The 24,355-nt window shown below is 49.1% G+C and overlaps 1 protein-coding gene and 1 pseudogene across 2 annotated transcripts; both read left to right on the top strand.

The window, feature by feature from the left end:
- Positions 1–924: 924 nt before the first annotated feature.
- Positions 925–12,549, top strand: REM1 (RRAD and GEM like GTPase 1). Of its 2 annotated transcripts, none has more exons than XM_041733540.1 (5): positions 925–1,054; positions 2,072–2,446; positions 3,499–3,581; positions 7,661–7,862; positions 9,150–12,549. In XM_041733540.1, the coding sequence occupies exons 2-5, from the start codon at positions 2,107–2,109 to the stop codon at positions 9,419–9,421; spliced, it is 897 nt and encodes a 298-aa protein (XP_041589474.1). In that variant the 5' UTR covers positions 925–1,054; positions 2,072–2,106; the 3' UTR covers positions 9,422–12,549. The 2 variants fall into 2 exon arrangements, with proteins under 2 accessions (XP_041589474.1, XP_041589475.1); XM_041733541.1 differs by having other exon boundaries at positions 1,045–1,175.
- Positions 10,985–24,355, top strand: LOC121477845 (annotated as a pseudogene).

Genomic DNA, 24,355 nt, shown 5'->3' with positions numbered 1-24,355 from the left:
TCATGATCTCAAAGGAAGCGCCCTGCTCAAAGACCCTGGATCCCCGCCCTTTGGATGGCCAAAATCACCAGTTCTCTACAGTCAACTCCCTCTCCCAAGTGCCTAGGAAGTTTGTTTTTGTTTCTGTTTTTGTTTTAAGCCTTGGGCAGTGATGGAAAGGGACAGTTGGCTTCGAAGCAGAATCCTGAGTCCCAGGCCCAGCTAAGCCCCAGTGTAATCATCCTTTTAGTGTTGTGTCTGGATTAATTGAGCTAATAATCCAGGAAACGTGCTCAAATCATACCAGCCACAGCCCAAATGCCCAGTGAATATTTATCAGAGAGGGAACAGCCATTCTTCCAGGCACAGGAACCACTGCCCCTCCTCCCGCATAAAGAGTGCTCAACCTAGAATTTGGTGACTGAATGAATGGGATGCCAAAGTCGGATAGTCAGAAGTCTTTAGTGCAGACTTCCTAGGGTCCCTCGTCCCCTGTAGCTACCTCCCAAATTAATTTCCCCCCTTCCCCATCCAGAGCAGAGTTTCTCCAAATGGGGTCCACGAACTCTGCACGATTACTTAGGCACTTGTTTAAAATGCAGACTCTGAAGCCCTCTCCCAGATCGCCTGAATCCGCTTCCCTTGGAGGTGGGACCTGGGAATCAACGTTCAAGCAGCTCCCTAGGTGGTTTCTGCTAGGGCTAAAGTTGGTGCGCCCCGTGCCGGCGAGGACGCAGAGGGGATCCAGACGCAGGAACTCAGAAGTCCCATCTTTCCTCTCGCGGGTCCCGCACCCCGCCGCCGCCACCACCACCCCAGATGAAGGCCTCGCGACAGTGGGTGGACCGAGCTGTGCGGAAAGTCTGTGGGCGGCGGAGGCGTCGGGGCGGGGACCCCGGGGCTGCCCTGACGGGGCGGGGCGGGACGGGACGGGGCGGGGTCGCGGCTCCTCCCCCGGCCCGGGCGGCGGGGCGGAGCGGGACTGGCCCGAGGGGCTGCGCGCCGAGGCGGTGGTGCAGCCTGGAGCACCCGGCAGCTGCGGCGGCCGGGGACCCTGGACCCCTCCCCACGCGAGGTAAAGGCCCGTGCAGCCCGCCGCCAACTTCGTTGAGTTGGAGCGGAGTTCGCCAGGCGCCTGCATGGGGGGCTCTGCGGCGCAGGCCGGAGCGAGGGAGGCCTCGAACCCGCGCCCCGGGGTGAGGGTCCTCCGACCTGGGGCCTGGTGGGTTGGATAGCCTCGGACAAAGAGCCCTCCCGGGATCGGGGACCCACACTCAGGACCCGGGGCGGGGGAAGCTCGGCCGACTCCGGGAATGGCACACGCGCCCCCAGGCCCTATAGGTCCCTTCCCCGCCCCCCGCCAGGACTCTGTCCTGTCACCAAAACTGGGGCCCCACTGCCTCGAAACCCCCGCCCCCCAACAGGCGCCGGAGGCCGTCGCGCCAGCCTCTCCTGAATTTTTCACGTAGGGGGCGGGCCGGACACGCCGTTCCCATGGCACCGGGGCGCTCGGGTTACAGCCCAGGGAACCCCCAGACTCCCCTCGCCCTTCGGCATACCAGCCCACGCAGTCCTGCCTCTTCCCCAGCCTTCGGGAGCTGGGGCAGCGGAGGCGAACCCCCCAGGGGCCCTCAACCCTCCAACCCCGATCTGAAGCTCTGGGAAGAGAACTGTGGGGAAGGGGAGCACCGGGGCAATTCAGGAGGCTTTCAGAACGTGGGTCCCATGCTTCAAATGGGAGGGGCACGTCCGTGTACAGGGGTGTGCGCGCGCTTGTATGGACATCCCACCTCGCTGCTGCCCCTCTGCCCGTCCCTGTCTGTGTGTCCTGGCGTATTGGGTTATTATCCTCGAGGTATAGGAACTGACCTCTGGGTGTGCTCACAGCTTGTGTACTCACCCCTCCCAGCCTGACCTGGGTTTACTCTGGCCCTGAAGCCAGGGAGCCCCCACCCCAAGGAGCTGAGCCGCCTCCTCCTGTCATTTGAACAAGAGAAGGTGTGGGAGGAAGTCCTCTCAGAAGCTCATCTGAACCCTGCAGAAGGGGCTTATAGGGCCTGGCTCACTGCCCATTCTGGCTTCTTGCTTACAGAAGGAAGGAAGGAGCAAAGCCCCACCCACCCAAGGATGACACTAAACACCCAGCAAGAAGCAAAGACTCCCCTGCGTAGGCGAGCCAGCACTCCACTGCCCCTGTCCCCCCGGGGCTACCAGCCTGGCCTCCTGTGTACAGCACCTACCACAAAATCCCAGCATCCCCGGCTGGGCCAGTCAGCCTCCCTCAATCCTCCCACTCGGCAACCTTCACCTGCCCCCAATGGTTGGTCCTCTGAATCCAGTGACTCTGAAGGCTCCTGGGAGGCCCTCTACCGCGTGGTACTGCTTGGAGATCCCGGCGTAGGGAAGACCAGCCTGGCCAGCCTCTTTGCAGGGAAGCAAGAGCGGGACCTCCATGAACAGCTGGGAGGTAGGGACCCTGTGGGCTGGGCTGGAATGTGGCCAAAGGAATGAAAGCCCTGTCGTCAGGGGCACAAGGCTGCCAAGAAGAGTTGTGCAGCTCACACACTGCTCAATTCTAAAGGGCGTCATTCACATAGACTATGAAGTGAATGACACTCCCGCCCAGAATGGTGCAGGACACAGCCCACACAATGGTCTACAGGAGGGAAATTCCTTGAATAGTGAGAATTTTGCCAATTTCTCATGGATGAGAGGTGTATGATTAATTTCCATGTCATCAAGGAAGCAATTCTGAGTTCCATGAGTTTCAAATGGAAAGAAACAGTAGGCTTCCACCCCACTCCAGCCCCAACTTCCCCTGACTCTCAGATCCTCCTAGCTCCACAGACAACCATCCATGGCCACCCACAACCTGCAGCAAAACTAAGATCTTGCCCAAAATAGAGACTCCCTAGGTTCCCTTATTCCCAAGAGATGCAGTCAACTGCCAAGAGGGTTGGGGGTATGGGGGCAGGTTGAGGGGAGACAGGGACAGAACAGAGGAAATGAAGATGGGTCCTATAGGACCAGTGGAGAAGACACAGGATGAGTGGAGAGGGAGGTTGGTTAAAAGCAAAGAGAAAGTGAGGACACTCTGGCCAGGCCCCTTCTCTAACCTTGACCCCTCTGAGTGTGAGAACTCTATATGAGAGGTGGGCATATATGCACCTATAGCTGTGACAGATGAGGAGACTGAGGCCTAAAGAGGGTAATATGACCTGCCTGAAGCATACACTATGCCAGGGACAGCCCAGCTTTAACCCTACCACCCCACACTCATCAATCAACCAAACTAGCAAAAGGTTTCTCAGAACCTACTATGTGCCAGGTATTATACTGGCAGCTGGGGAGACATGGTCTTCCCACGGAGCTTCTTGACCTGTCAGGAGAGACAAATATCAAACAAGTGTGCTGAAAGCACACTGGAGGGGGTTCTGTGACCAGAAAGGGAACTGGGAGGCCATGCCTTCCACACACCTGCCCCTCCTCCCTGAGATCTGGCTCTTCCCTCGCTTGCAGAAGATGTGTACGAGAGGACCCTCACGGTGGATGGAGAGGATACCACACTGGTGGTCATGGACACCTGGGAGCCTGAGAAACGGGTATGGCACAGCAAGCAGGACTTGGGGGGAGGAGTGCTGAGCCTAGGACCAGACCCCTGTCCCCTCCTAGGACACGACACAGCATGGAAATGGCAGAGTCCAGCCTCAGCAGCACCCAAAGCCCATAGCTCCCAAGCAGCCTTTGCAACCAAAGACAGAACCTCATGACCCCAAGTCCTTTTCTCACTCTGCTGATCCCCTCTGCAGCCATCCCAGGATGTGCTCCTCCCCCTGCAAACCTCCATCTCGTCCTCAGCACCTTCATCCCACCTACCTGCCCCACACACTGTGCAGAGGAAGGAGCATTGCACTTAGCACCAAAATCCCTGAGCATAACCACCCCCCTTCTATTTCTTACCAGTTTCATGGCTTTGTGCAACTGACTCTATCCACTCTGCACTGAATTCAGTGTTCTCATAAATGGGTTAATCATTCCTGCCTTATTTACCAGCTGTTTTTTTTTTTTTTAAAGTTCTTATGCAATTTCACAGCAGTGAGCACAGTTTGGAGCATGAAACAATGCTGAACATAGATGAAGAAATGTAAATAATGATCACGTTTATTACTCATAACTTGGTAGCTACTAAAGGAGGAGACCAAAGGATGTCCTTTCCTACCCCATTCCAGAACAGGAAAAAAGCAGCAGACAGGGATATGCCCCTGTTGTGCTTTTCTTACCTTGAGGGTTTTTTTTTTTCTTGCTAAACAGATAATACATGCTTATTGTAGAACTTTGAAGAAATACCACTAGAGAGAAGGACATAAAAAAATCACCTGGGAGCCTATCTCAGTCAGGGGTAGGCCCCGCCCCTAACATGCAGGGAGACCCCACCCAGAGGGTGGAGTAGGAGGGCACTGTCAGGTGATTGGCAAGAACACTGACAACCCCAGTGATAGGCGGAAAGGCTAGGGATGAAGAAGCTAAAGTGGCCAATTCCTTTCCACAAGGATAAAAGGACAGCTAGGTCCAAATGAGCATGATGATGATGATGATGGTCTTCCTAGCAGTAGCTGGAGTACCCTCTTGCCAAGTGTCAGCCCCTGTGCTAAGCACTGGATATATATTATGATGTTCACTCAAAACAAATACCATAGGTGAGTATTCTGATTTCCATTCTACTGATGAGGAAATCAAAGCTCAGAGAACTTCAGTGATGTGTCCAAGGTTTTCAGAGAGCAAGTGGAATTCAAATCCAGATCTATAAGCCTCTGAGCCTGTAGTCTTATGCACTAGGACTGTCCCTCTCCATCCCTACCAGGAATAGCACCTTCTGAGCCTTCAGATGGAGTTTTACCCCTTCACTCATTCATTCACTAAGAAACACTAGCTGGGTATGGATCACAGGCCAGGACACTGAAGACCCAGCAGTGAGTAGGATAGACATGTTGTCCCCCGGCCTCACAGAGCTTACAGGCTGGTGAGGGTGGGGCCATTTTCTGAATGCAATTGAAAACTATGGGGCAGAGTCCTGCAAATTGAGAAAAGTGATCAGCCTGGGAATCCCTCTTGGGAGACAGGGGAAGAAGAGTACCAGAACTGAAATTCTGTGCCCAGCTGGCTGTATAGCCTTGAGAAAGTTTTCTCTTCTCCTCTGGCCCTTGGTTTTCCTACAAGTAAAATGGGGAAACTGAACCAGCTTCCCTGGCTGATGATGGTGGAAGCAGTTTCCAAAGAGGGTCCACACAGTAGCTGGAATAAGCATCCATCCTTTCAATAGATGGTACCCTTTGACATTAGAGAGGCAAAATCTGCCAGAACCAGGTAGGTCTTTGGCTCATGCGGTAGTGCCCTAGCTCCCACACTAATAATCACTAGGGTGATTATCACACTCACCTAGAGAGCATAAAAAATGAAATTCTCTGGGGCACCCAAGTGGCTCAGTCAGTTAAGCCCCGGACTCTTGATTTCAGCTCAGGTCATGATCTCATGGGTCGTGAGGTGAAGCCCCACATGGGAGTGCACACTCACTGGGGAGTCTGCTTGAGAATCTTTCTCTCCCTCTCCCACAGTCCCTCCACCCCTATTCGGGCACTTGATCTCTCTCTCTCTCTCATAAATAAATAAATAAATAAATAAATAAATAATAAATAAATAAATAAATCTTTTTTAAAAACCTAAATTCTCAGATCTCATCCCAGACCTAATGAATAAGAACCTACAAAAATGGGGTCCTGCCACCTATATTTTTTATCATACCCCAAGGAGTCTTACCCACCAATCCATGTTCCAGCTGGCTTCTGTGATCCTAACGTGTAGCAAATCCTTCATAAACATTTGTGCAATGAATGAATGAATGAATGTTCAAGACCCATACTTTCATTCTACAGATGGGGAAACTGAGACCCAGAGGGAGGAAGGAACCTGTCCAGAGTAAGGTTAGAACTCACATCCATCTGATTCAGCCCATGGCTATTTGGCCTGGGAAAAGATCAGTATGGCTGTTGAGAACTTAATCCCTTTGACAGTGTGTTGACTATCAATCCAATGCTTTCCTATTCATCTATATTATTGGGTTATCAGAAAATTCTTCTGGATTCTTCCCCCCTCAAAAACAATGCCCCCACCACACTAAGTATTTCCTACTCCTGGCCTACTCTCTTCTCCTGCTTATCCTCTCTTACTCCACTCACTGGTCCACTCTTAAACCCTCTCCACACTCTGCCAGGTTGAGTTCTTCTGTCCACCTCCCCTCCAGCCACTTGCTCTTGCCTCTTAATGGAACTTATCACAGGGCATTCTAACTCTCTATTTCCATAGCATCTCTTCCAGACCATGAGCTTTTGGAGATAGGAACTGTGTCTTACTAAAAAACACTTACAAAGTTGTTACCCAGATGGCCCAGTGCTGACCCTGACAAAAGATCACCACCCAAGATGGCATATCAAAATTGCTCCAGTTTTTCCCTTCCTTGTCAAACAACTTGCAACGACTCTGCTTCTTAAAGTGTCCCTGCCTCTCCCACCTCTTCCCTTACACTCCACATTTGCTCCTTCATTTATCCAACACTGGCTCCAAAAATGTTTCCCCTTGAACTCAGCCTCCCTTCTCGCTTCTTTTGTCTTTTTTTTTTTTTAAGATTTTATTTATTTATTCATGACAGACACAGAGAGAGAGAGAGAGGGAGAGGCAGAGACACAGACAGACGGAGAAGCAGGCTCCATGCAGGGAGCCCAATGTGGGACTCCATCCCGGGTCTCCAGGATCACACCCCAGGCTGAAGGTGGTGCTAAACCACTGGGCCACCGGGGCTGCCCTTCTTTTGTCTTTTTTAAAGATTTTGTTTATTTCTTTAGAGAGTATATTTTTTTATTTTTATTTTTTAATTTTTATTTATTTATGATAGTCACAGAGAGAGAGAGAGAGAGAGAGGCAGAGACACAGGCAGAGGGAGAAGCAGGCTCCATGCAGGGAGCCTGATGTGGGACTCGATCCCGGGTCTCCAGGATCGCGTCCCGGGCCAAAGGCAGGCGCCAAACCGCTGCGCCACCCAGGGATCCCTCTTTAGAGAGTATAAATGGAGAGAGGGGCAGAAGGAAAGGGAGAGAGAATCTCAAGCAGACTCCACACTGAGTGCGGAGTCCAATATGTGGCTTGGTCACATAACCCCGAGACCATATCCTGAGCCGAAAATAACAGACACTTAACAGACTGAGCCATTCAGGCCCCACTTTTGTCTCCTAACTAGACTGCAGAAGGCCAAAAGAATTGCCTAGCAAGACTAAGCTGTCCTCAGGAGCCAGACAGAAGAGCTGAATGAACCCTCCTTAGGGAAGGGGAACCAAAGAAATATTTTGTCTCCAGTGTCCTGCCTACAGAAGGAATCAATGAATGAGAAAATGTAGTGAGGTGTTATGATCCCAATTTTTCACAAAGAGAAACTGAGGCGCAGAGAGGATTGGTGGTTTTCCCAAGGTGACACAGAGAATAATGGCAGAATTTGTCTCCCAAACCTGTCCAAGTAGAAGCCTCAGCCCCACCACACCCATCAGACCATCCCAACCCCTCCTTTCTCAGACAGGGCCCTCTGGCCAAGAGGTAGGTACCCTTGGAGAATGGGCCTGGGGTCACTCTGTTGCAGGATGAAGGCTGGAGCCAGGATTCGTGCCTGCAGGTGGGCAGCGCCTATGTCATTGTGTACTCCATCGCGGACAGAGGCAGCTTCGAGAGTGCCTCTGAGCTCCGCATTCAGCTGCGGCGCACGCATCAGGCAGACCACGTGCCCATCATCCTGGTGGGCAACAAGGCCGACCTGGCACGCTGCCGAGAAGTTTCCGTGGAAGGTGAGCCCTCTACTCCCCCCTCTTCCACTTCCTCTCAGCCTGCTGACACTGCTCCTTCTCCAGTGCTCTCCATCTCAGGGGCTGTCACCCCACCCCCGATCCCTGTCCCCATCCTGCATCTATTTGCCTAAGCCTGAAAGCTAGGAACTATTCTTGCTTCCTCTCCCACTCCCCCAAACCAGTCCCCAGATCCTGTCAGGTCCACCTCCCATAACCCCATGTTCCCTTCCCCCTATGCCCACCACTTCTGCCCTATCCAGGCATCTCCACCTTAGCATGGGCTAGCCCCTGTACTTCTCTCTCCCCAATCAGTTCTCCTCACCAGCTACCAGAGTTTTCCAAAACCAGATCTGACCTTGTCATTACTTTGCTTAGAAATTCCCCATGGCTCTCCCATGCCCTCAGTCAGAGACACTTTATCCACCAGGCATGACAGGCCCTGTGCCTACAAGCTTTCCAAGGGTTTACATCTGGGATCTGAAACAATTATTAGTTCCAAAACACAGTGAGAAAATTGCACATTAAAATTTCACAAAGCTTTAGTCATCTACAAAACACAATATGGTGGCCCCTGAGAACTGCGAATCAAAACGTTTGGTTATATGTGATTTGTATTTAAAGTGGAATGGAGAATATTTGGATACATTTGATAATATGTGGGACCCATAAAGACCTCAAAATGACCCTTCTCACAGGGCAAAAATAAAAAAAAAACATATATGAAAACTGAGAGCCAGAGAGGGTAAGCCAGTTCCACCAGCCACTAGGGACTAGAACCGAGGCCCCTGTCTCCCAGCCCAGTGGCTTCCTGAAGATAGAAGACCATTTGCTTTCTGAGCAGACATCCCCAAATTCCCCAACATAATCCCCGGGGGAGATTTTGTTAAAACGCTGGCTCCCAGACCTCATCCCACCCTAGTGAATCAGTCTATCCTGGTGGGCTCGGGAATCAGCATTTTTAACGAGCCCCGCCCCCGGATAATCCTGATACACAAAAAAAAAAAAAAAAAAAAAAAAAAAAAAAAAAAAAATCCTGATACACAGCGCAGACCCCTTACCTGGCGTGCAAGACCCTTCCTAGCCTGTCTTTCCAGCCTCCTTCTGCTACCAGTTACCAGTCACTGCCCTGGGGACTAACTCCTCAGAGCCAGGTCTCATTTCCCGCCGAGTCCCCTGGCGCCCAGGGCAAGGTAGGACCAAAAGAAAAAGTGCTTGGCCTGGGACTCAACACCCTTCTTCCCACCTTTATGTTCCCCTCTACCTGGCGCACCCGGCCCCGCCCCGCAGAGGGCCGCGCCTGCGCAGTGGTGTTCGACTGCAAGTTCATCGAGACGTCGGCCACGCTGCAGCACAACGTGGCGGAGCTCTTCGAGGGCGTGGTGCGCCAACTGCGCCTGCGCCGCCGGGACAGCGCGGCCCCCGAGCCCTCCGTGCCCCGGCGGCGGGCGAGCCTCGGCCAGCGGGCCCGCCGCTTCCTGGCCCGCCTGACGGCCCGCAGCGCCCGCCGCCGGGCGCTCAAGGCCCGCTCCAAGTCCTGCCACAACCTGGCCGTGCTCTGAAGCCGCCGCCGCCCTGGGGTGACGGAACACTGGGCTGCGCTCCGAGCTCCCCGATGCCACCGAGGGGCCCCCGCGGGAGTCGCCCGGAGTCTGCGCAGTGGGCTGTGCCTGCCGGCTGCCCCGGGGGCAGGAGCATCTGGGGCCGCAGCTTCAAGGACCTCTCCGCCTCGGGAAGCAGTGGACAGACCATGGGGCCGAAGCCTCAAGCTGGACACAGTAGGGATTTTTATGCGGTGCGAGCCTTTTTGTAAAAATCTTCCCTGTCCCTGGGCTCTGGCCAACTCCCCACAATAAACCAGACCAGAGGGGTATCCAGTCTGAATGCCCAGATCTCATCTTTTGGGCTCTTCCAGGCATCTCCACCTCCCACTCTCCCGTCTACACTGGCTACAGACTGGGTTAGCCTGTCACCTGGTTCAAGTTAAGTCAGTAAAATCACGGGACCCTTCTCTCAACCACTGGGCATGGCCCCTGACGCCGGTCTTTGAGGGAGACCCAGTGGTGCACAGACAACCACATTCAGTGTGATGACCTCCTATTTTCTCATAAACCCGTTGTTTAGATTATAGATTCATAAAATCCTATCTGGAAGGAATCTCAGCATTCATCCTCACGATATTATAGCTCTTGTTTGTTAAGAGCTGTGTTTTAAACTGTCCCAACTAGTAATTTATCTTCACAAACCCTGTTTACTAATTAGAAAAATAGAGGCACAGGACAAAGGTTCATACTCAAGATCACATAGCTGCTATAAGTGAAGTTTTCAGGATTCCAACCCAGGCTTGTCAGGCTAGAGTCTGTGCCTTATCCACAATACTCTTGGAGAATGTGACAAAAAGCTATAGAGTCCCAGGGAAATGGACTTTCAAGCACAAGTTTGCTTACAATTTAAAGTGGAGGGGATGCTTGCCTCCGTGAAATTCAATCCATTAATCCCCAAGATGGACACCCTATTCAGTCCATCTCATTCATTTTTCTGAATGTGGAACCTGAAGCCCACGGAGGGGAAGTGAGCATCCCAGAGTTACCCAGCTAGTGAGAGTGAGGACCAGACCCCAGGGCCCAGCCTCCTCTGTGCAGGAAGGAGGAGGTAGTGAGGAATCCAGCCTGGCTGGGGCTGTGGGGCTAGGGCTGGGCCTTAGGGGTCAGGTCAGGAGTTTCCAGCTGAAGGGGCAAGGGGTGTCACTACTTTGAGAGGAGAACAAGAATGGTTTGGAAATCATGTCCCTAATGCCTGACACCCCCGCCCCCAACCAGCTGCCTGCCCCGATGCCTCAGCCACCAGGAACACAGTGCCAAAGAAGACCAGAGCTTGAGCAGATGAGCCATATCCTCTGTTTTCCAGCCCCCGATCTTGCCAGGAGGGCACTGATGGGATTTATTTCCCCATCCTAACTCCAGCTTGGGGAAGGGAGGAGAAGAAGGAGGGTCTTCCCCCACCCCAAGCTGTCTCTGGCCTGCGGTCGTGGGGGAGGGGCTATAGTTGTGGAAAGTTGGCAGAGGCAGCCGGCAGCAGCCGGAGAGTGGAAAAAATGATATCAAACCCGGAAAAATGCAGGCCGGATGGAGGGCCTGAGTCGGCCCTGGGAGGTGAGAGGGAGGGAGGGGGCCCCACAGGCTGAGAAAGGAAGGGGAGCCAGGGAGAGAGCACAGGAGCTAGTTTTGAGAAAACTGCAGGTAATCGCTGTCATTCCTTCCTTTCTTCAGCCACAAATATTTACTGAGGGCCTACTAAGTGCAGAGCACAGTGCCAGGCTCTGGGGAGATATGGGGCTGAAGATCAGGGTGATCATGGAAGGCCCTGAGGATAACTCAATACAATCCTCTCAATCCACAGATGGGGAGACTGAGAACCAGGGAGAGAGAGAGAGAGAGAGGGCTTACCCCAGGCCTCTCAGAGTGTGGAAGAAGTCCTTGAGACCAGGACTGGGGATGGGAGAGGAGGAAAGAAAGAAGGAAAGAGTGCAGACGAGAGTCAGGGGGAAGGAAGAGTGTGCAGCCAGCATGGCAGGACAGCTCAGTGGTTGAGGTAGGTCATGAGTTCTGTGTTCAGTCCTCCATCTGTTTCTTAGCTCCCCCATCTATAAGATAGAATTTGTGGCAATTCCCTCCTTCAGGGTTGATGTGAGCATTAAATGACTTAAGATGTTGGGTACCTGGGTGACTCAGTCGGTTAAGCAAATGCCTTCAGCTCAGGCCATAATCCCAGGGTCCTGAGATTGAGCCCCGAATCAGGCTCTCTCCCTGCTTAGTGGGGAGTCTGCTTCTCCCTCTCCCTCTGCCCCTCCCGGCCCACTTGTGCTCTCACTGTCTCTCAAATAAAATCTTTAAAAAAATAAATAAATGACTTAAGATGTGTAAAGTACTTAAAACATTTCCTGCATCTAAGAAGATTCACTAAATGTTGGTTTCTACTTGCATATCTTAAGACCTTGGGGGAACCAGGGCTTGTTGAGAGTAGACTATTCGGGCAGCCAAGGTGGCTCAGCGGTTTAGTGCTGCCTTCAGCCCAGGGCCTGATCCTGAAGACCTGGGATCTAGTCCCATGTCGGGCTACCTGCATGGAGCCTGCTCCCTCTGCCTGTATCTGCCTCTCTCTGTGTGTCTCTCATGAACAAATAAATAAAAATCTTAAAAAAAAAAAAAAAAAAGAGTAGACTATTCTGGGACTGTGAAGACTTGCTTGGAAGTCTTTGCCCTGCTATGACACTAGAGGACTTTAAGAGAGTCTCTTCCCCTCTTGGGCCTCGGTTTCCCCATCTGTAAAATAATATGAACTTGTGTCATATATTCATGGACTCACCCATTTACTGTCTATCTCCCCCACAGGAATAAAAGCTCTATGAGGGTTAGGGCCCTCCGTGCTGCTCTCTCCCCAGCACCTACAACAGTGCTTGGCTCATAATAAACAAGTGATCGGTAAATATCTGTTGAATGGATTGATGAACTGATCTGTTAAATGGCCCTTCTCATCTTGACCTCCCTGATTCTAGGAGTCTGTGAATAAGGCATAGCTGGGAAAACATGTGACAAAACCACAATACTCCTCCCAGGGACATGGCCCATTATAGTTTAGAAAGTTCCTTTCTCAGATTAAAGGGGAAAGGAGAGAAAATGAGTGGGAAATATCAGACAGAACATGAGAGACCTAATTCTGGGAAACAAACAAGGGGTAGTGGAAGGATGGTGGGTGGGGGGTTGGGGTGACTGGGTGATGGGCACTGAGGGGGGCACTTGATGGGATGAGCACTGGGTATTATACTATATGTTGGCAGATTGAACTCCAACAAAAATATATACAAAAAATAAATAAATAAAATAAAAATAAATAGAAAGTTCCTTTCTCATCCATTAAAAAAAAACAAAACCTGTTTTAGCTTTTTCTATGTGCTAGACCCCATAGTACATGCTTGGTACATATGTTCTCATTTAACTATCACCACACCCATCTACTTAATAAGTGACATTTAACAGATGAGCAAATTAATAGATTGAGGCTAAGAAAACCCAAGAAATTTGTCCAAGAAAAGATAACAGGGTTTGCACTCAGCTCAGGCAGGAACTGCTTTCTTCATTGTACAGTTGGGGAAACTGAGGCCCAGAGAAAGAAGATGAATTGGCCAAAGGTGTGTGGTAATAGCAAGCAATTACATCACTCCATGTATCAGGTACTGTTCTAAGTGCTTTTAATATATTCAGTCCTCAAAACTGGTCATATTATCACCATGCCAGTTTTCAGCTGGAGAGCTGTAACACAGAAAAGCCCAGTACCCTGTCAAATTTGTACAGCTAACAAACAGCGGGGTCAAGATTCAAACCAGGGACATCTAGTCCTGTGGTTTGGTCAGAGCTTGCCGACTTTACACCATCTGTCAGTGCAGCAAGTCCGGAGCGGGCTGGTATAGAAGAGGAGGTGTCTTTGACCAGCACCCTGCTGCCTGGACTGGGGGCAGGGCAGAAAAAGCACACTGAGAGTATCCTCAGCTGCCAGCTGGGACTTTCCACCTTGAAGGGAGAGTACTGTTTTGGAAAAAATGATAAAGCTCTGGAAAGACGAATGTCTCCCAAGGGGCCCCAAGTCTCTTCAGAGTCCCTCCTCTCCTCGCAGTGGGAGAGGGCCACAAACTGTGTCGGCCTGATCCAGATGAGATGAAGGCCACCTGGAACCCGACACACCCCAGCCAGGCTGCTTGAATACTGAGGATCACTGGCCTTGGATGGAAAGTTCCAGTTTCTCAGCCAAGGGCACGAAGCTTCCACTCAGGGACCCCCCGCCAAGTAATCAGGTTCAGGCTGACACTGCTTATCCTTGGATGGTGGCAAATTCCCATCTCCTAGGGGCACCCCAAACCTCCCTCTATTCAGCAAACTTGGACATGGTGTGCTCTGAAGAAGGATAAGGAGGGTAAAGAACGTCCCAGCTGGCTGCTTTATAAAGACTAAGCTAAGGATCCTTCAGTGCTGCCACGACCATGTGGCTTTAGGTGAGTCAAAATATACAGAGTGAAGGCCTTAGGGTAGAATTCTCTACTTGACTGTCTCTGTCTCAAGAATTATTTGACTATTCTAGTTCAACAGCTTGAAAAAAATATACAAGTTCCGTTTCAATTTCATCAGTGTTCCCTTCTGCTCTGATCGGGGTTCAGTTAAAAATAATACTAATGATGGGATGGGAGCTCTGGGTTCAGCAACGTGTGCAATTTTCCCCAGCTCCATCTGGTTCAAGTTCAAGGCAAGGATAGGTCATTGTTTTGGTTACTATGCTGCCTAACAAACCACCCCAAAGCTTAGTGGCATAAAAACAATCATTTTATTATGCTTCTACATTTTGTGAGTCAGGAATTTCGGCAGGGCAGAGTGGGTACAGTTCCTCTCTGGGGTCTCAGCTGGGAAACTTGAAAACTGGAGTGACTGGAATCACCTCACAAGCCTGGAGGTTGATGCTGGCAGTGAGCTGGGATCTCACCTCCACATGCCCCCTCTGAGGGGCCTGGCCTCTTTACTTCCTGTTGTTACTCTAACAAATCAACACAAATGTAGCAGATTAACACCGCACAAATCTATTATCTTACAGTTCTGTACAGTAGAGGTCCAACATGGGTCTCACTGGGCTAAAATTAAGGGGTCGGGGGACACCTGGGTGATTCAGTGGTTGGGCATCAGCCTTTGGCTCAGGTCGTGATCCTGGGGGCCTGGGATCTAGTCCCACATCGGGCTCCTTCACAGAGAGCCTGTTTCTCCCTCTGCCTATGTCTCTGCCTTTCTCTGTGTGTCTCTTATAAATAAATAAAATCTTTTTAAAAGTATAAAATAAAATAAAATCAAGGTGTCATCAGGGCTGCATTCTTTTCTAGAGGCTCCAGAGGAGACTCTGTTTCTTTGCCTTTCCCAGCTTCTAGAGGCCTACACTTTCCTTGGCTCATGATCCCTCCCTCCATCATCAATGGCAACAACGTCAGGCCAAGTCCATCTCTTGCTTCCATCTCTCTGGTTCTCTCTCCCTCCTCTGCCTCCCTCCCCACCCTTGTGATTACATTCAGCCCACCCAGATAATCCAGGATAACTTTCCCGGTTTAAAGTCAGCAGATTAGCAAACAATTCCATCTGCGACCTTACCAGGATAACTTCCCTATTTTAAAGTCAGCATATTAGCAAACAATTCCATCTGTGACTTTAATTCCCTTTTGCCCTGTAACATCACATATTCACAGTTTCCAGGGATTAGGACATGGACATTTGGGGGAACTGGTTTTCTGTTCATCACAGAAGGATGGAATGGAAGATATGGCAAGGTGATGGCTGGGTGTCCACTCTCCCCCAACACACACACACACACACACACACACACACACACACACTCAGTCTTGTTGTAATGAAGAAATAGAGAAAATCCTAAATTGAAGGGCTTCCCTCCTGGTGGGGTGTTAGGGGCAGTAGAACACTCTTCCTAGCATCTAGCCTTGCCTCCCTTCCTCGGGTTCACACTTCTCTCCAGGAGGACCAGCTTCTTCAGACCTCTACTGGGCAAATCTCCATCCACCTTTCAGAGGACCTTATTCCTTAGCCACAGATGGAGGTCTTGCCTCAGAATTACGCCTCTATCCCAGCAATGCATCATCCTAAGTCTGGGTTAAGACACCATGTGACACAGCAGGGCAGTCAAGGGTGCTCTTAGCTCTTCTGGTCTTATAGAAGAAACTAGAGAACAACCCACTACAAACCCAGCCTTCTGCAAAATCTGTCCACCTATGTGAATGAGGATAGACGCCTTGCACATGACTGATTGCCTAGAAGGCAGCTGTTGAATCTTTTGTACATACATATGCACGCGTGCATGAACTCTAAACCCCAAACCCAGGGGTGACTAACACAAATGCTCACAGAGTCAGATAGGTAAATCAGTGAAGTTGACTGGTGAAGCAGACATTAGGGCACACCAAGGTGTGCGGCCAACTGGAAGCACCAGCCTTAGGTAAAGGGAGAGAAAGAGATCAAAGCTACCAATTACTGCTGTTTGGAAATGAACCCTGCATTGCCCAATATTTCAGTTCTTCCAAGAAATCCAGCAAGCCAGATATTGATGTGAAGTATACCAATTCTTAAATACTAATTGCTAATTTTAATTTTTAAAAACACTGGACAGGAGAAGCCAAATATGTTCACCAACCAAATTCTGACCAGAGGCTGACAGTTTGTAACCTCTGGTCTAAACCCAAATAGTGATAGAGAAATGTGTTCTCAGCCATTCCTCCATCTGCAAGGTTAACCCTCAAACCATGAAGCGAGTACTTAATTATAAAGAACAACTTGTTCCTTTTTTTCAACTCCTCCCCCTGGCCTCCTTTTCAAGAGTGCCTCTTCAAGCCTATTAGGATACCAAAGGTGCCCAATGCCAAGTAATATATATTTTTAAGTTGAACTTTGAATTACAAAAATAATATATTTTAATTATAAGAGCAAATCAAAACAATAGAAAATATATGGTAAAAAGTAAAGAGGCATTTATCTACTAAGCTGCCGTCAGCCACACATGATAGAAATCCTTATAAGGATATTTTCTAACAAGATGTTCACAGACCTTAAAAATGCCAGGACACTGGGTCTGCATCTCCATAATTCTCTTGGCATTTCCTTCGTGGTTGCAATATGGCTGCAATTACTCCAAGGATCACATCTTCACACCAGTATCCCAAGCAAGAATGGAAAGGAAAAGGTCAGAAAGAGGGTTTCTTGGAGTGCCTGGGTGGCTCAGTCGGTTAAGCATCTGCCTTTGGCTCTGGTCATGATCCCAGGATCCTGGGACCAGCCCCATGTCCTGCTCCCTGCTCAGTGAGGAGTCTGCTTCTCACTCTCCCTCTGCTCCTCCCCCTTCTTGTGCTCTCTCTGTCCCTGTCTCTCTCTCTCTCTCTCAAATAAACGAAATATTTTTTTTAAGTTTTTTATTGAAGAGTAAATCATTCTCCCAGCAATCTCCCTTCATATCTCATATCTCAGTAGCCAAACTGAGGGCCACCACTGCTATAGGCGGAGCTGAGAAAGCAATTATGTGGCAGAAGAAAGAGGTTGCCGAAGCTGGCTTGGGCCAGTCATGATTCATCCCTTTGCTGCCCTAACAAGATGGCTTTTGTGAGCAAAGGAGAAATGGGGAAGGTTGTTGAAGGGGCAACTTTAGGATTTGCCACAGAACTCCTTTCTCTCCTAGTACCACTCCTCTCTCCAGGGGTTTCCTACCATGAGCAGTGTGGGGTGGATCCTTGCAGATTTTTGAGCATATATATATATATATATATAATATATAATATATATTATAATATTTATATATAAATATGTGTGTGTATATTTATATATAAAATATATGTATATTTATATATGTATATATATAAAACTATAGGCTATATAACATATATATAATACATGTTACAAGAGGCATTTGTCTATTTTTCTTTTCTTCCACACTATCAGAGCTATGATTTTGCCTGGCTGTTCTCTTTTCAATGGGATCAAAAATAAATCCCGATTGCTCTAAACCAGGGATTGGTTTAAAGATGAACCAACAACCCAGCTATAACCAAGAAGACGTGAAGGAAGTTTCATTGGAAGGTTCTAGAAAAAAAGCTTATTTGCTTAAAAAAAGAGCTGGAAAATAAACAAACAGAGCTGCAGCAGGAAGAGACCATCCTTTTCCTTCTACTAGTCATTGAGGTATATGAATGTGATACCTGGAAATGTAGCCACATTTCACAGTTGCAACAGGATCTAATTGGAGGATGGCAAGCTACAAAAATGGGAAGTACCCAAATCTTTGATGATGAAGTCAAGTCACTGAGTTACCCATCACTGCATTAAGCTGGTCCACCTCTGGACTTATTGATATGTAAGATAATATATCTTCAGTGCTAAAGCAAATTATTTTGGAGATTTCTGTATGAAAGTCAAAATCATCCATTTCATATACATATATAGGTTTGTTTGCTCTTTTTCACATAAATGGAATCATATGGGTTGGCACTGAGTTCATTTGCAAGGAATGAAACCTAATATAGCAGTGATGGAAATAAATATATTTCTCAAAAAAAAAAAGAAATATATTTCTCCTTCATGTAAAGAAGTCCAGAAGCAAAAAAAAAAAAAAGAGTCCAGAAGCAGCTAGCCTATGGCTGGCCTGGCATTCCACAGGGCAGGGACATTGACTCTTTCTATCTTATGGTTCCACCATCCTCAGTATAGTATGCTTCTCAAGCTCTAACAGTCACATCCACAATCCAGCCAGCAGGAAGTAGGAGGGAGCCAAAAAATGAGGGTGGGCACAGCCTCTCAGAAGATACACACATGACTTCTGATTATCTCCCATTGGCCAGTGCTTAGTCACATTGCCACATTTGATTGCAAAGGAGTCCAAGAAATGTACTTTACCCTGACTAGTCATGTGTCAGCTCAAGATCAGGGATTCTCTGTTTAAAGAAGGGGAGAATGGACATTGAGAGGCAACTAGCAATCTCTGCCATGATATGTACATATTGGATATAATTTGATTTTTCCATTCAATGTGCCCTGGCTTTCTATCAATGTCAGTACATATAAATTTACCTTGCAATTTTGAGGTTTATTTTATTCTTCTTTTTCTAGCTTCTTTTTTTAAGATTTTATTTATTTATTTGACAGAGGAAGAGCACAAGCAGGGGAGCAGCAGAGGGAGAGGGAGAAGCAGACTCTCCGCTGAGCAGGGAGCCCAATGAAGAGCTCCCAGGACCCTGGGATCACCACCTGAGCCAAAGGCAGATGCTTAACCGATTGAGCCACCCAGACACCCCCTTTTTCGAGCTTCTTATGATAGGAAATTATATTATTTACTTGTTAACTTTCTTCTTTTCTAATATGAGCATTTAAAGCTATTTTAGGGGGAACCTGGGAGGCTCAGTGGTTGAGTGTCTGCCTTTGGCTCAGGTTGTGATCCCCGGCTCCTGGGATCGTGTGTCCCACATCAGGGCTCCCCGCAGGGAGCCTGCTTCTCCCTCTGCGTATGTCTCTGCCTCTCTCTGTGTGTCTCTCATGAATAAATAAATCTTTTTAAAAAGCTATTTTAGAAAAAACTATATAACTTATATGAAGCTATAAATTTCCCTCTATGCACTGCTCTAGATGCAGCCCAGAGATTTTGTGTGTTGTGTTTCCACGATCATTCAGTTCCAAATATTTTCTAATTTTCCCTGTGATTTCTTCTCCCCTAGCCTATTCAAAAGAATGTTGTTTAATTTCCAAATATTTAGGGGGGAGGGGGCTATACATATCTCTAGATCATTAATTTCTAATTTAATTTGATTGCAAATTTGAGACTTGGTTTATAGTTCAGCATCTGATCTATCATGATCCATGTTCCATTGTGCACTTGAAAATAATATTCATTCTGGGACTCCTGGGTGGCTTGGTGGGGTGGTTGAGTGTCTGCCTTTGGCTCAGAGCATGATCCCGGTATCTGGGATCGAGTGCCACATCGGGCCCCTTGTGGGGATCCTGCTTCTCCCTCTGCCTGTGTGTCTGCCTGTCTCTCTGTGTTTCTCATGAATAAATAAATAAAATCTTAAAAAAAAGAAAAAATTTCATTCTGCCATTACTGGGTATAGTATTCTAAAATGTCAATTAGGTTCAGGTGATTACCAATGCTGTTCTAGTGTTCCACGTGCTTAGTGATTTTATCCCTAATGTTTCACCAATTGCTGAGAAAGTCACGTTGAAATCTCTGATTATAATCGTGTTGTAACTATTCTGCTTTTGGTTGGTCTGTCTGTTTTGTTTTTACCTTGTTCTTTTTCATGGGTATAAAATATTCCACAATATGGATGCACATATTCTATCCTCTGAAGGACATTTTATTACTGTAAATGTTTTGCCCTTATAAGTAGTGAGGCAGTGAATATTTTTGGACCAAAAGGAGAAATGCAAGATTATTAGGTCAAAGAACATGCACATTTTACATTTTGTCGGACACTGCCAAATGGCCCTCCAAAAGGACTACTTTTGTTTATATTCAGACCAACAGTGTCCAATTCCCTACACCGTGACCCACATTAGATATTACTAGTTTCTTTCTTATTTGATATTTTCTTGGGCACAGGATGAGGGAAGGTTGGAAATGAAGATGCCTATTTGCTTACTTGGCATTTCCCTGATTGTAACAAAGTTAAGTAATATTGCTCTCAATGACCATACCCCTTAGCTTCCCAGAACCCCAGTGAAGCTTTGAAATTACAGCTTGTAAGGGTTGGATTAAATCTCAGCCAAAGCTAGCCAAAGCTATTCTGCTCTTCATTATCTGCCTAAAACATAGGGGTTTTCTTTCTTTCGGTTACCAGAGCCTTGGTTATAATAGGAGACCTAGGGACACCTGGGTGGCTCAGTGGTTGAGGGGTCTCTGCCTTGAGCTAAGGTCGTAATCCCAGTGTTCTGGGATTGAGTCTCACATCAGACTGCTTCTCCCTCTGCCTATGTCTCTGCCTCTCTTTGTGTGTCTCTCATAAATAAAATCTTTTAAAAAAATTTTTTTAAGAATAGGAGATCTGTAATCAGCCAGATCTGAGTTTGAATCCCACTGGCTCAGCCATTTGACATCTGTGACCCTAGACATGTTACTTAGTTTCTCTGAACCTTTGGACCCTCAGTGTTACAAAGGGGATGGCAAGCACTTTGCACAGGTGTTGTATATATAGATTAGAAACCGGGGATGTAAAGCACCTAACACAGCATCTGGCACCAACTAGGCTTTAATAATAATTAATAAAAAATAGGTATCCATTGAGCACTTGCCATCTGCAGAGAGCTGAGCTAAACCCTTTTCTCAGCTTATTTCACAACAGTAAGACACAGTATCTTTTACAGATTGGGAAAACTTGAGGTTTTGAGATGAGTATCTTTTCTGAAGTTACCCAGTTATTAACCAGCTGAGCTAAGGATTAAATCAAGAATGTCTGACTCCTGGAGCACTTGCCTAACTCAACTGGTAAAGCATGCAACTCTTGCTCTCAGGGTTGTGAGTTTGAGCCCCATGTTGGGTGTAGAGATTACTTTAAAATAAAATCTTAAATTTTTTTTTAATTTTTATTTATTTATGATAGTCACAGAGAGAGAGAGAGAGAGAGAGAGGCAGAGACATAGGCAGAGGGAGAAGCAGGCTCCATGTACCGGGAGCCTGATGTGGGATTCGATCCCGGGTCTCCAGGATCGCACCCTGGGCCAAAGGCAAGCGCCAAACCACTGCGCCACCCAGGGATCCCTTAAAATAAAATCTTAAAAAAAAAAAAAAAAAAAAAGTCTGACTCCCAGGCCTGCTTCCCAGGGTAGCAAACTCATTTTACAGATTAAGAAACTGAGGCCCACGGGGACCCTTGGGTGGCTCAGCAGTTTAGTGCCTGCATTTGGCCCAGGGCATGATCCTGGGGTCCCGGGATCGAGTCCAGCATTAGGCTCCCTGCATGGAGCCTGCTTCTCCCTCTGCCTGTGTCTCTGCCTCTCTCTTTCTGTGTCTCTCATGAATAAACAAAATCTTAAAAAAAAAAAAAAGAAAGAAAGAAAGAAAGAAAAAGAAACTGAGGCCCAGGAAGATAAAATGGTATACAACATTAAGTGGTCAGGGGGATGCCTGGGTGGCTCAGCAGTTGGGCATCTGCCTTTGGCTCAGTTTGTGATCCCAGAGTCCTGGGATCAAGTCTCACATCAGGCTCCCTCTGAGGAGCCTGCTTCTCCCTGTGCCTATGTCTTTGCCTCTCTCTCTGTCTCTCATGAATAAACAAATAAAATCTTAAAAAAAAAAAAAAAAGAAAAAGAAAACAACTAAGTGGTCAAGGAGCAGCAACCAGTTGACCAAGTATTTCCCCTCCTTCTGGGTCCTGGTGACCAGCTGGAGGAGAGGGTGGAGAGAATGGAGGCAGGGACAGCTCCCCAGCAGAGGAGTCAAGAGCATGGAAAATGTCTCTTTCAGCCAATTTTCCTGAGGAACCCTGGCTGAGGCTCAGGGCTGGGAATAGAAAGTGTGCAGGGAGGAGGCAGCAGCCACGTCCCTCCGTCCATCCGGAGAAGCTGTTTGCAAAGTCCTGCTGAGAGAGACGAGTGGGCTGGGGGTGCGTGGAGAGGAACAGATCGGGGAGGCCAAGTCTCTGGCATCTGCCCAGGGCCTGGTCTCCTGGGAGAGGAGGAGCAGGCGTCCCCGAGCTCTCTGCTTCCTCCTTGGCCTCGCCTGCTGTGCCAGCTCCTGCTGTGCCCTCCCCACTCATCTGGGCATCAGCCATCCTGGAATTGAGACGCTGGCACGTCTGACTCTCCAGGGATTGTGCACAACCTAGTCAGAAGGTGCGGTGACCAGGAAGAAGGATCCATCTTACTCTCAGACGAGGGCCAGGGCTAAAGAGCTTCCTCAGCGGCCTGATCTCTATGACATCAGTGTGCTTCCTCTGCTCAGGAAATCTCCCTTCACTACTCACAGTGTTTGTTACTCCACCATTATAGATACAGCGGAGGCTCATGTTCAGACAGTGTGTCAAGATATGGCCATACCAGTTGTCAAGATATTTAGAGATTTGCCTACTTATTGTTAATAACCCCTGTCCTGGGGCACCTGGGTGGCTCAGTGGGTTAAGCATCTGCCTTTGGCTCAGGTCATGGTCCAGGGTGCAGGTATCGAGCCCTGCGTCTGACTCTCTGCTCGGCATGGAGTCTGCTTCTCTCTCGGCCTCTGCCTACCTCTCTACTTACCTGTGTGCTCTCTCTCTGTCAAATATATAAAATCTTTAAAAAATAATAATAATAACCCTTGTCCTGGGTGCCTCCACGTACCCCTTAAGCAAACTGGCCACTCTGGACCCTCCTCTGAGGCTACTTAGCCCTCCCGGCTTCTAGCTGCCATGGCAGGGCAGTCCAGGCCTGTGTGGATAGGTCGGTGAGTGATGGTCATAACGGTTGTTAATACTTTTCATATTCCTGGAAACAACACTTGGTCTTAAAACGTCTCTTATTTAAAGGCAGATAGAAAATGAGTGAAAACATCAGTGAGGGAGACAGAACATGGGAGACTCCTACCTCTGGGAAACGAACAAGGGGTGGTGGAAAGGGAGGTGGGCGGGGGGATGCGGTGACTGGGTGACGGGCACTATGGGGGGCACTTGGCGGGATGAGCACTGGGTGTTATGCTATATGTTGGCAAATCGAACTCCAATAAAAAAAAATAAAATAAAAATAAAAGATATATTTCTAGAAATACAAAAAAAAAAAAAAAGGCAGATTGCGGTTCGCCTGCGCCGCGCGGGGAGCCGCCGCGGGACCCAGTGCCCTTCCGCCCGGCCGCCCCCCGCCGCCACAACAGCACGTTGAAGCTCGGCTTCTGGCCCAGGACGAGTTCCCCGACCTCGGCGGCCACGACAACCACACGGCCAAGGTGCTGACCCCCGAGCTGTACGCGGAGCTGCGCGCCCAGAGCACCGAGCAGCTTCACGCTGCGCGGCGTCATCCAGACCCGCGTGGACAACCCGGCCACCCCTACATCGTGACCGTGGGCCGAGCGGCCGGCGACGAGGAGTCACATGACGTGTTCAAGGAGCTCTTTGACCCCATCATCGAGGACCTGCACGGCGGCTACAAGCCCAGCGATGAGCACAAGCCCGACCTCAACCCCGACAACCTGCAGGGCGGCGACGACCTGGGCCCCAACTATGTGCTGAGCTCGCGGGTGCGCACGAGTCGCAGCATCCACGCCTTCTGCCTCCCCCCGCACTGCAGCCGTGACCATCGAGCAGCTCGCCGTGGAAGCTCCGTCGAGCCTGGACGGCGACCTGGCCGGCTGGTGATACGCACTCAAGAGCATGACCCAGGCGGAGCAGCAGCAGCTCATCCACGACCACTTCCTCTTCGATAAGCCCGTGTCACCCCTGCTCCTGGCCCGACGCCCGCGGCATCTGGCACAATGACAATAAGACCTTCCTGGTGTGGATCAACGAGGAAGACCACCTGCGGGTCATCTCCGTGCAGAAAGGGGGCAACATGAAGGGGGTGTTCACTCCGTTCTGCAACAGCCTCACCCAGATTGAAACACTCTTCAAGTCAAAGAATTACGAATTCATGTGGAACCCTCACCTGGGCTACATCCTCACCTGCCCATCCAACCTGGGCACAGGCCTGCGGGCAGGTGTGCACATCAAGCTGCCCCACCTGGGCAAGCATGAGAAGTTCCCAGAGGTGCTCAAGCAGCTGCGGCTTCAGAAACAAGGCACTGGTGGTGTGGACACAGCTGCTGTGGGTGGCATCTTTGATGTCTCCAGCGCAGACCACCTGGGCTTCTCAGAGGTGGAGCTGGTACAGATGGTGGTGGATGGTATGAAGCTGCTCATCGAGATGGAGCAGCGGCTGGAGCAGGGCCAGGCCATTGATGACCTCGTGCCTGCCCAGAAGTGA

This window comes from Vulpes lagopus, chromosome 18, assembly GCF_018345385.1.
Source record: "Vulpes lagopus strain Blue_001 chromosome 18, ASM1834538v1, whole genome shotgun sequence".
Taxonomy (NCBI): Eukaryota; Metazoa; Chordata; class Mammalia; order Carnivora; family Canidae; genus Vulpes; species Vulpes lagopus.
Note: the sequence above shows the minus strand (reverse complement) of the source record. Positions and strands in the feature narration are given on the sequence as shown.